This window comes from Monomorium pharaonis, chromosome 8 (genome assembly GCF_013373865.1).
Source record: "Monomorium pharaonis isolate MP-MQ-018 chromosome 8, ASM1337386v2, whole genome shotgun sequence".
NCBI classification, from domain to species: domain Eukaryota; kingdom Metazoa; phylum Arthropoda; class Insecta; order Hymenoptera; family Formicidae; genus Monomorium; species Monomorium pharaonis.
Genome location: NC_050474.1, coordinates 18,995,414 through 19,008,574, shown reverse-complemented (window position 1 = coordinate 19,008,574; position 13,161 = coordinate 18,995,414). Strand labels below are relative to the sequence as shown.

Here is a 13,161-nt window from a genome sequence, read left to right as displayed (position 1 = left end):
CTCGTTCAAGTTTCTCGATCGGCTGAATGGTTAGATCAGTGTTAGTTGATTGATGGCAGTTAGAAAAATTAGTATACATAGTTCAGACATTTTTTCGGATTTTTTTCTTATTACGTATAAGAGATCACTAAGGTAAAGCCCCATAGAGCACATCTTTCAGAAAACTTTCCGAAAAATATGTACTGTGGGGGACAGGAACAAACAAGTCAAAACATATCCTTTCTTATAGGCTAATGGGATGAAAGAGAGACAAAAGAAAGGTACATATATTATAGATTTAACGACTACTGTTACGGATAAATAAAACAAAGCAAGAATGAATATGTCAGCGTGTCAGTTGATTGACGGCAATTAGTCAAATAATATGTATTGTTAAAAATACAAAAAATAGGAATGCTATGCTCTAGCGTCAGGCGTTATATCGATGATGATTTACTGTCAATCTGTGGACTAATTGGGTTTGAGCCAACTATAGATTTTCAGTACTGTTCAGTACTTATAGCTGACACTATTGGCATGTAGTAATAATATTGGAACACAGCCAAAGAAAACAAACTGTTTTATCATCCTTGCTCTCGCGTGACTAGTGTGAGGCGTAAATCGCACGAGGTCACTACTGCAGCTAGCACGGTGGCGTCCTCGCACCGGCGAATCGTAGAACTATCGAATGGCGGTGTAGAACCATAACCTCGAAGCAGGCTAATCTTGACGGAAGTGGAATTGCCGCATCGATTTTTCTTTGATTTCGACGAACGGCGGGCAGGATTCTCATTACGCGGGAGTAGCGTGAACAACATCCCGTCGGGTATGTCGCACGTCGTCGTGTTATCGAGCCGCGCGACGTATTAGGAGGGCGACAACGACGACGACGCACACGGAGAATGGCCTCCCCGAAGCGCGGAGTGCGATGAATCAGTTATTATGTTGCCCTCGACCGGCTACTTTAAGGCGATAAATTGCCCGTTCTATGACAGCGGCTCGTGCGACCGGCCCTATTGTCACTTCAAGCACTCCAGGCGAGGTAAGGACTTGCGACTCTTCTGACTGGCCTTCCTCAACGGCGCGTTACCCTCGGGGGTTTTTGACGTAACTTTCGACGCACGGGAGGATCTCGCCGGTTGAGAAAATTGTTAGAAGAAACCTCGCACGTTGACCGTATCATTTTTGCGTTTCTTGTACACTGATGAGTTGTAATTACTTGGGCAAAATTTCGATTCTGTGATAAATTCTTTGTTTGCTTCCTTTGTCCACTGTATCAGAGAAGACAAAGAACTTCGGAAAAACCAAATAAGCAACGCTTTCTTTTAACTAAGGACTTAAAAGTTAAAACAGTTTAATTGATGCTATAAGAGTTTGATTCTTAATATCATATATTTGTAGAGTTATTTATCAATTGTTTTATATGTCCAATTTGAAGATTAATAAAGTACTTGTAAATCTAGATGTGTACCTTTCTGAGTTGACAATGGGTCCATTGAACCTATCATCAATTATAAATCTTAAATTATTAAAAGATATTTAGTGTTTAATCTTTTTTATACAAGTTATATCACTTTGATTTCTTGAAATTAATTAGTACCTTTCAGTCAACATAAAGTACACAAGTTTCGCAAATTCAGTATTTGTATTTACAGTTACAGATTTTGATACAGTTTTGAAGGAAAGTTTAAAATAATTTGATATTGCATGTGTAAAATTGAGAATTTTAATATCTTGAAAAATCATTCATAATCTGATTTCTTCAATATCAGACAATAGAATAGAAATAAATAACATATGTATTTTGTATAGAAGATGCAGGTGCAACAGGAGTGGCAGGTGTGGTGGAGGCCCAGACTACGGGCCAGATACAGGAGGATATACGTACTGACGTTGTATCCTCGGCCCCTGACATGTTGCAACATCTGGTGACAGAAGCTGTGAAGAAAGTACTCGCAGATCAGGAAGTCACCGATACAGAGAAGGTTTCGCAGAACATTGTCTCTCAAGTGGTGGAGGGGCTCAAGCCAACTCTGTCCTCTGGTTCTACCGCCTCTGCGCTGCGCAACGCTACACCCAGCGTAGGAAAACATCTTACGATTCCCACCCCCATAACGAAACCAGTCGCTTGTGTTTACAATCCGACGCCGATAGCGGAATTGAAGAAACGGCATATACCCGTGGTCTCGTACATGCCAATTAGGGAGAGCAGAGTGGCTGTGAAACGTAAATTCTCGCCGGAAAGGACTAAACCCTGGTCGAACGTGGTCATTCAGGAGCCTAGCAGCTCTCAGGTCACGCCTGAGATCACGTATAAACCCACGACAATAGTGAACACGACCGATCAGGATGCCATACAGGGTTACGTGCCGACGCTTAAGTCGGACGCGTCCTCGTCATCGAATTCGTACGACGACGGTAATTCGAACGATTATCAACTTAAATTCAAGGAAGTATACTATCCAAAATCGAAAAAGAAAAGGGAGGAGTACGTCCCGAAAAAGATCAAAGCACCTTTGAAGACGGTACAGCAATTAAACGACGCCGCTCAGTTCGATTCCGAGTTTGATATGTTAGATGAGATCATTACTTCTAATTCTCACGTCACTCCTCTAACTTTAGAACAATCCAAAGCGTCGACCAGCGAGGACTCGCAAGATTATTCCTATGTCGAACCAAAGTTCTCCGACGACGACGACGACGATGACGAACCTATGGAAGACACATCTGTAGACAACCATAATGAAAAAAAGTCCAAGCAAATTGAGGATGTAAATGAGAAGGAGAAGGAGAACTTGCAACATACAGGAATTGTAGATACTACAGATAAACAAACAAGCAATAAAGATAATAAAATACACAGTAATCATTATGATGCTAAAACGGGTGATATAAAAAGTAGCGATAGATCTAAGCAGCATGAAGCGAGCGACTCGAGGAAATTTTCGGAAAAAAGAGAGGGCCCTGTAAGGGAGAGTACTGATAAGAAAAGTCGACACGAGAGTCGTAATAAAAGTAAGGAAAAAGATCAAAAAGATCGTCATAGTTCCGAAAGAAGAGATAAAGAAAAATCTAAACAGAAATTGGACTCCAGAGATAAGCACCGCTCCTCCTCTAGCAGAGACAAGGATAGAAGAAGCAGTCGCGATAGTAAAGATTCTTCGCGGAGCAAAGAACGTTCGGAGTCACAAAGACACAGACATATCTCTCCGAAGAAAGAGCGGAACGATAGCCGTAAGTCTAGCCGGCACGACAAGCATAAATCAAGTTCAAGTTCATCCCGTTCCAAATCGAGTAAACACACGTCGAGTAGAAGTGACGATAGGAAGCATCACTCGGAATCAAATCGAAGATCCAGTGATTCGTCCAGAAAGTCCAGCAAGCACAAAGAGAGCAGTAGTGAAAGGAATTCATCCGATAGATCTGATAGTTCTATAGTCAGTATTCACTCTATTAATAATGAGATTTTAGAACTGTCAGATTCTGATCATGATGTACAAGAAGAATGCTTAAGAATTTTTCAGGTAAACAATCTTTATATATTCAAATGTAAATAATATTTATGTGGTGTCTATATAATGTGTAATTTTTATAATTATAATATTTTAATTGTAATTATAATTTATACATATATATTATAATTTATATACGTATACATATCTCTTATAGTTATATTTTATATATGCTAATATTTTTTTTATAGTTTGAATTAAAATTATTAAAATTATTTTATCTTATTAAAAAATTTTTTATTACCTGATGAATAAAAATTTATTAATAGATATAATAATTTTTAATACTTTTTAAACAACTTTTATAGTTAGTTTATGTTACATGTTTTGTTAATTTTTCAGGAATATCAAGCATCGGACTATCCAAAACTAGTATCAATCAAAAAATCATTGAAAGAAGAAACTGAAAATGTAGAAGACGTAGAAACTGGGAAAAAAAGAGTTGCGCATCCTTCGGCAGCCACAAGTGTCTCTAGACAATTAGGTCCTACTCAGCCACCAAAAAAGCTTATAACTCCGCAACAAAAAATGTATGAGCGATGGCGTTTGATGCGAGAAGCGGCAGCTGAAAAAGCCGCAGAAAAGGCAGCGGCCGCAAAAGCCGCGGAGAAGGCGTCAGCTAACCCGAAGACTCAAGTTTCACCTATATCAGCAGATAAGTTTTCGAGTGTTACCATGCAACGTGCATTAGTACACAAAGAACATGTTGAGTCTACCTCATCGATAAGTAATAGTGACGTGCTGCCGAATACGAATGGCAAGTTGAATATGCAATTAAATTGATATTATGTTATTTGTGATTAATGTTTTTTCGTATATCTTTTTGTGATTCACAATTTGTTATTTGGATAGTGCTCTATAACTCTGAAATATGAGTTTCCGAATTATTATTTGATATTATAATTCTTTTATTCATAATTTTCAACTTTTCAAATCTATTTAAAATATGTGAAATAAAAATCAAGATCGAATTTGGGACCTGTGGACTACTTATCAATATGAATGAATTAATAATGATTTGATTGATTTCATGCCTTTTAGTTTTCTCGAAAAATGTTTTGTCTGAGTTCTTTTAAAAATTCTAGGATCAGAAAATGCTTAATATAGCGAATTTGGTTGGATGCACCAGTGCGCACTGGTGCACCCAATCGAATTCGCCAATAGTTAGTTTGGTCAAATTTAAGAATTTCAATATAATGGCCCTAAATAGAAACCTATGTTAATGTAAAAAGCAAAAATCAAAACAGACAGAAACATAATTTTTTATAAATATTAAATGCTTGTGTTTAATAATGGCTTTACATAAAATAATTTAGACTACGTGTTTTGAAAACTTATTGCAATAAAATAATATTTTTTTATGTAAGATGACGAGTCTGCATTGGAAGGTTAGATTTCTTATTTGATAGACTTTATCAATTTGCACCCAGTGAATCATTATGAATAAAGAATACGAATTTGATTATTCGTAGTTTAAGCAAATTGTGAATTATGAATAATAAATGTTTGATGCTAATTTAACATGTATTACAGGTCGCATTCGAATTGCTCATGTCCCATATGCAAAATCCCTTGCATTGGAAAAGAAAAAAGTCATAACAGCGGGGAAGAGCGGGGATACTAAGGAGGTAGATAACAAAACAATAGCGCAAACAACAAAGGGTGGTGCACGCGTCGCTCATGTACCGCAGGTGGTAAGTTTTAATTATAAGTACTTATCAAATATATTGTGCTTGTATTTTCATATTATGTATTTAATAAAATTGTATGTCCATATTATGTATTTAATGAAATTCTATTCACGCCAGGTGCCTCAACTTGTACGGCCAGAACCGCTACAAGTCGCCACCCAGAAGTTTCCTTTAAATGTCCGTCAGTATTATATTAATTTAATGCATGATATATGCGTGCAAATTTATACAAACTGTGACGACGCGGCACAACGAGCCGTCAGAGAAGAACTCGCGTGCCACGAAAGGTGTAAGGCGCTCGCGGTATATAAGAGTTCGTGCATGCTAGCAGCTCATAGATTAAGGAAGGAGGTAGATCAAAGCAATTCGAATGAAAGATCCATTGGTTCAAGTTGCGGGACAATGTCCCACGAAGCTGTTCTTGCTGGTAAGTCGAAAGGTTCTTGGAGCGTAGTTAAAACCAAGAGGACCATGACAGATTTTAAAGGACCAGCGCTCTACAATATGCTCAAGAAATGGATCATGACAGAACAGCAGCTTAGAGATAACGGATTTCCACGTAAACATCCTGATGGTACAAAGGTAAAGGCCTGTATTCAGAACGCGCTAACAAAAATGTTAGCGCGTTGTTATCCAATAAAAAAATCTGTTTTTTATAATACAGATTCTTCTATTGGATAACAACGCGCTAACATTTTTGTTAGCACGTTCTGAATATGGACCAAACAATATAAATAGTAAATTTGATGTAAATAAGGAAGTGTACGTTTATTTAGATTAATAAAAATAAAATAAGATAAACGATAATAAATATAAAATTGTTAAGACTTCCGTTTTGATCGAAATGACACAGTATTTTATTTATAACAAAATGCGCTTTATATTTTGCAGGGACGAGCAATGGTTTATGTAATGAATACACGAAACCAAAGCGTTTTATCAAAAGTGCCTAATGAAAGAATATGCAGTCGATGTGGCCAAGCTTATATGATAGACAAACAAGGGTTTGCTGTGCGACAACAAAATTGTATATATCATTGGGGCAGGAAGTTTACGGTTAGAGGCGAAGGCAAGTATAGTTGTTGTCAACAATACGGTTCCGCCACTGGTTGCTGCGATGCGAAGACGCACGTATGGGATTACACAGACTATGAGAATCTTCGTGGTTACGTTAAGACTTTATCGAAAGGTAAGATATTTTCGGATTTTTTAGACTTTTCTTACATATATTCAAATGCATCACATTAATTTCTTTTCTTTTCTTGTCTAAAGATATTCCTGTCGATGAGCAAGGTGTTTACGCACTCGACTGTGAAATGTGTTATACTACACAAGGCTTAGAACTAACTAGAGTAACAATTATTGACGAAGATTGTAAGGTGATTTACGAAACATTAGTCAAACCGCACAATCCGATAATTGATTATAATACGAGGTGAATAATAAGAAATTTAAAACTGATTAGATGTGCATGTATATGTTATTTGAAATATAAACTGACGAAATGGTTTATATTGATTTATATCGATGAAATGATTTATATGTAGTAATTTTCTGTATTACGTGTGCGTGCTAGGTTTTCTGGGATCACAGAAGAAGACATGAAGGATGTGACGACAACTATTTTAGATGTACAAGCCACGCTCCTCACAATGTTTTCGGATAAAACAATCTTGGTTGGTCACAGTCTTGAAAGCGATTTTAAAGCTTTAAGGCTACTCCATGATACCGTTGTGGATACTAGCGTCATGTTTCCCCATAAGAATGGTTTTCCACAAAAAAGAGCATTAAAAAATCTCAGTTCCGAATATCTCAGAAAGCTCATACAAAATGACGGTGAGTTTGACATCTTTTTTTAAAAAGGATAGAAGATATATTTATATATAAATGACATCTAAAAATAATTTGTATTTTAGTTGGCGGACATGACAGTAAAGAAGATGCCGTCGCTTGTATGGAGTTAATTCGCTGGAAAGTAAAGGAAGAAGCCAAATTACAGTGAAACAGTGCTCTCAATTTTTTAAGAACAAGCACGCTGCGATTTTTATGTATTTAATAACATATTTTTCGCTTTTGCAATACTATTGACAAGATATTGTTAAAAACAGCCAACCCTGAATAAATTTAATACATTTGTTAAGTAGGCTTGTAGAAGTTATTAGAGAAATTATTAGAGTATAAACATTATTATATTATTATTTGTTCGCTCGATATAAATTTGAACAATTAACTTATTTATTATTAGTAATATTTATTATTTTTGAATTTCCAAGATTGCCTATCTGAATCAACGCCTTCGTTTTTATGTGAGTATTGAATATATATACATGTATAAATTATACTAATTACATACTACATGTAAGTTGTATAAATACGTATGAATTGAATGCGTAAAAATGATATGTATGTAGTAATTAGTACAATTAGTGATATACATTCAATAAATCATGCAGAAACAATGGTGTTGGTTTAGAGAAAGAGGTAGGTAATTTTCGAAATTTATCTCTAGAACCTTATATTATTTATTATTTTTCATAGAAGTACATATTTAAAATATAATAATACAACTTATATGCAAAACTGAATTGTTTCATGATTATAATTAGTTTTCGAGTAATTGTACAGTGAAGTTTTTTTTAAATAAAAATAGAATATTATCGCATCTATATGAAACATGTCTAAGTAATTCATAAAATAACAAAATCATGAAAAATAAATTATTAATATATTATCAATTATAAATTAATTGTTCAAATTTTGACCAAAACTTTCATTGGTCAGTCTTTAATTATATCTTGTTAATAGGAAAGCGCTGGCCAGTAATGTTGCGCATACTTTACTGCCTACATTTTGTATACTGTATTATATCTTCTTGTGTATAAATATGTAATATACACTCATTATCCTTGATTTAGAATTTCTTTACAGACTAAATTTGGAATTATTTAACTAAAAAATTATATTTTGCGATATTCATTTTTGTTTAATTTGGACTCGGAACATAAAATACTATTTGATAAATAATAGAGAGAATCAATGCAGAGAATTTAATATGCTTTATGACATTTTGAATAATATTTTTATACTCTCTGTTATATTATTACTTATTTATATTTTGTAGCATTAAAAAGATAAGATACGTTGCTTGCTATTTATTTACTGAACCTTACAGCCTAGATTATTTCAAAAACAGTTTATATTAATGATATTGTACGTTTATATATATATAAGTCGAGCAACAGATATAAATATATTTATTTTTTTATATTATAATTGATTTTGTAATAAGTTTATGCATTATTGAAAGATTTATCCTTTGAAATATGTAAAGTGAATTGACGGTGTAAGAGTATAAGGTGATGACCACTTGGCCCACATAGAGAGAACATTAATTGAAACATTGATAAGTGACTCGATTTTAAATAAGCTTCAAAAGCGATACACTTTCTGTGGATATTGGAAATTATGCACATGCATTACCTATAGTTAACATTCACATTGCAAGTGGGTAATGCATATGTGTATGTATGTACATACATACAATTTTAGTTGCATTCCGTGCTATGTGCATGTCAGTAACACTGTGATTGATTTATTGATTTTTCGTTATTTGAACCAGAGAGGAATCTGAGAGCGGTCATCGCGTCGTTTTAGGTGTACAAAATGTGCACATTAAATTATGTAGTCAAATATCTATGAATCCCCTAGGTAATGTGCATGACTTTTTTGGTCTCTTCTATGCCATGTCCACGTTTATTTGGTTCTGTTTCATGCTATACCCATAAATTTTACAATTATATGCATTCATATTTTTAATCTGTTTTATGCAAATGTACATAATCGTGTTCTATAAATGTGCAATACCACATATACATGATATAAATTTAAATAATTAATTTGATAAAAATTCACTCACCGATTGCTGTCGCTGCTCCTACTGCTGATATGCTGCTGCTGCTACTGCTACATTCCTTTTCCGATTTTGATTCTGAAAAGGTGATAAATATATTATTCCTAAACTCAAACACAAAAGCAGGTAAAGAAATGTATCACTTGAAAAAAATAGTATATTTAATACCGAATCGCTCCATGGATGCCGCTTTCTGCTGACATTATTCTGCTATTCTCGAATCGCACATGAATAACGATCGCCCGACACTTTATTCGGCACTCCCGATATTACGGATAATGTATCACACACGAGTAAAACGTAAACCGCGCGCGAGAATTTCACTTGGCGCGACCGTTACATTTGAAAAAATACGTGAAAAGGACAGCTCGTCTGATTGGCGAAAATCAACATGGCACGAAAGTGGCGTGACGTCACGTAACTTCGCGGAAACGCAGGCCGAGGAAAACCGTTCGAATGAAAACTACGCGCCGAGACACAACGAACGGAGATAAATTCGTTTCGAAAATTGCGTATGCTCGCACGACGATTAGTAGCACTTCACAATTAGCACTCGCGATATTTTACAGAACGTATCCTCTTCGAGCAAACACTTGGCTCGAACACACACGCGAACACTTACTCGAGATCGAAGGCAAACGCACGACGCCGCGCTTTACACATGAATACGATCTTCACACGGCTCGCGTATCGTTTGCTAGCAGCACGACGGCACTCTCACCACAACACACCGTACCTGCACAATACCGCACAATTCAATTCTGAACGCGAAATACGCACGGAGTCGACAGAGCGTCTGATGCGTCTGACCGGCGGCGCTAGAGCGGCGTACGTGACTGGGGAGCGCGGAGCAACGGAGCAACATGGCGGCAGCGACGCAGGCGCGGCGAGTGGCGCCGACTAGCCCCGAGTACCGCCGAGTGTACCTACCAACGGTCACGTCCGCCGCTGCCGTGCCTGCCGTCATGTTTCTTCGTGCTCCAGCGTCGGTCAGACGTGGTCGGACGTTCCGTTAACTCCGTGCGTGTTTCGCGTATTCAGAATTCGAATTGTGCAGGTACAGTCATACAGTGTTGTGTTGAGTGCCGCGCTAGCAAACGACACGCGAATCGTAGCAGAGGTCGTATGTGTAAAGCGCGGCGTCGTGCGTTAGGTTCGATTCGGTTTCGAGTAAAGTGTCGCGTGTGCGTTGAAGCAAATAAGTGTTTACTCGAAGGGGATACGGTAGAACGTCGATCGTACCAATGAAACTATTAGTCGTCGCGCAATCATACAGAGATACAAAACTCTGGGATTCGAGTGAACTGATTTACTTCTGTTCAGTGTGCCTCGACGTGCTTTTCACGTATTTTTTCAAATGTAACGGTCGCGCCAAGTAAAATTCTCGCGCGCAGTTTACGTTTTACTCGTGTGTGATATGTGTGATATGTTATCCGTAATATCGGGAGTGCCGAATGAAGTATCGGGCGATCGTTATTAATGTGAGGGTTCGGGAATAGCAGGATGATGTCAGCAGAAAGCGGCATTCTGCATGGAGCGATTCGGTATTCTGGAAAAGGAATGTAGCAGTAGCATCAGCAGCAGGAGCAGCGACAGCAATCGGTGAGTGAATTTTTATCAAATCAATTAATTGAATTCATATCATGTATATGTGGTATTGCACATTTATAGAACACGATTATGTGCATTTGCATAAACGTTGTAAAATTTACGAGTATAGCAGAATTAAATAATCGTGGACATTACCTACGAGTATTCATAGATATTTGACTACATAGTTTAATGTGCACATTTTGTGCACATAGAGGCGCTGATGGATGAAAACACCTACCTAAAACGACGCGATGACCGGCTCTCAGGTTTCTCTCTCTTTGAACGAACGAGAAGATATAAAAGCTAGTTGGGTGTCAATAAAAACGAATGAGACAGTAGTAGGAGTGAGCGAGATGAGAATAACAGCGAGATGAGGATAAGATCGAGTCTTCCTTGCTGTTAGTCAATTATCTCGCTCGATTCTATTATTGTTTCACTCGCGTTTGTCATCTCATACGTTCACGTAACGACTGTTTTACGATCGACATATTTTAAAGTGCGTTCTTTAACGTTCGCAACGCTCTTGAAATCATTTCATCCTTGTTTATCGAATATTAAAAGGATAAATGATGCTTGCAAGCATTGCGAGCGTTAAGTGGAACGCACCCTTAGAGAATTTTATGCTATTAACATTTAATATTATTTATTTAATATCATTTATATACATCAAATACACATATTGTGAATATCACAATTATATTAATACATTGCTCAAAAAGTTTAGTGATTAATAAATTTTTTCCTATTATTAAACTATAATTCTTCGATGAATAATTAACGTAAATTTTTGTAAGACTTTTACAGGGGCAAATTTTATACTATAAGATGCTTTATTCTATTTTTGTTTAGTTTAATATTCAAAGTGAATATTAAATAAGAATTTTGAATGAGAATTAACATATTATATTTGAGATATCTATAGAATCTTAAAATTTGCGATATTTACCGAACAAAAAGATTCTATCTTTTAACAGAAAAATTGACGAACAGCACGACTGATATCATCTCAAAGTACACTAAAAAAAAAAATCTTGCAATCAGAGTTGTTGCTAGGTATTCACAAGCGCCCGCGTGCGAGTTTGAATTTGGTGCCCCATTTACAGTTCAAGTCATGTCTGAAAATATTGGCAAGGCTACAAAACAAGACGAGAAAATTTTGGAAAAAATTTATAAAATTATTACTTAAAAAATTCAATATTGAATTGGAGTTTCCTGCGGTGCACGCTTTGCACGTCCGCTTATAATGGTCTTATATGCAACTTCAGCAAAAATTGTAATGTGAAAATTAACTGAAGTAATTAAATGATTAGCAAATATACTGTAATACGAGTATATGCATTGCACTTAATTAATTTAATTGACAGAAGTAGAATTTACAAATTCTATACGTAACGGTCAAACTTTTAGCAGTTACAAAAATTAGCGATATATTTTGATCGTGACATCGGGAAATCTACAGTAACAAAACATTTTTTTTGGCGTAGTATATAATTATTTTGATGAATCAAAAGGTTATTTTAAAATTTGTATTTAACTAAACATTTTAAATTTTCAGTAAAATTATTTTTTTGTGCGTGTTATACTGATTCTAATAAATTGATTAAATAAGTAAAAAAAAATATTGTGATGTAAAGCAAATATTATATTTAAGAACAAAAAACGCGTCTTTCGTAAGATCTTTATTCATTGAAAAACATAAATTATGAATTGTAGATTTGATCTAATTTTTTTCCGTGTTATAATTCAAAACCGTGGTTGTTTGTAGTGATTGATCGGACAAACGTCAATAAAGCTGATGTAATAATATGTTTAAAATAATAATTTTACTGCATTGTTAGCGACGACACTGGAAGTGTCGGCTTGCCGAATATGCTTTTTGCCATGTTGCAAGGTCTTTGTGCAAAGTTTTATAATGCATTTTAAGTAAATTTTTAGAAAAAATTTTCGAAGAATTCATGACAGAGACAGAAATACATTTAATCAGTTGAATTTCGCAAACGTTATGTATTTTTTAAATGCACAGAGTGTTTAGCGTAACAATTTGGACGTTTTTTTTTTTTTAGATACTTCTGACAGTTTATACAAAAAGTTGAAAAATGAACCAGAAATAAATAAGTTAAATTAAATCTGACAAATTTTGTTTATCAAATAAACTACGTTTTGACCATTAATTTAGATCCTTTTCAAGTTTCGATTTGTTATAAATTTCACGTACTGAACAACATAACTGTTTAATAAGTTCGGGCCAATGAATTATAAAAACAAGTTCGACAATGAAAGATAAACCTTATGTAAGATAAAACAGTAAAAATAAATAGAAATAAAATATAAAATAAAATATAAAATAATAAATTAGAAGTAAAGAGAGAATACATTGTCAAAATAATTATAAATAAATATTAATTTGTTCTTTCAATATTTAATGTCTTGTAATAAGTAAAACAAACATCGTGTAGAAAGGAAAGTCAGGGGAAAA

General features: G+C 35.2%; 1 protein-coding gene across 1 annotated transcript; it reads left to right on the top strand.

Moving 5' to 3' along the window:
- Positions 1-139: 139 nt before the first annotated feature.
- On the top strand, positions 140-8,326 carry LOC105831192 (RNA exonuclease 1 homolog). Its single transcript, XM_036290799.1, has 9 exons — positions 140-1,021; positions 1,792-3,503; positions 3,834-4,248; positions 5,025-5,185; positions 5,300-5,764; positions 6,074-6,371; positions 6,455-6,617; positions 6,759-7,018; positions 7,099-8,326. The coding sequence occupies exons 1-9, from the start codon at positions 922-924 to the stop codon at positions 7,182-7,184; spliced, it is 3,660 nt and encodes a 1,219-aa protein (XP_036146692.1). The 5' UTR covers positions 140-921; the 3' UTR covers positions 7,185-8,326.
- The last annotated feature ends 4,835 nt before the right edge of the window (positions 8,327-13,161 follow it).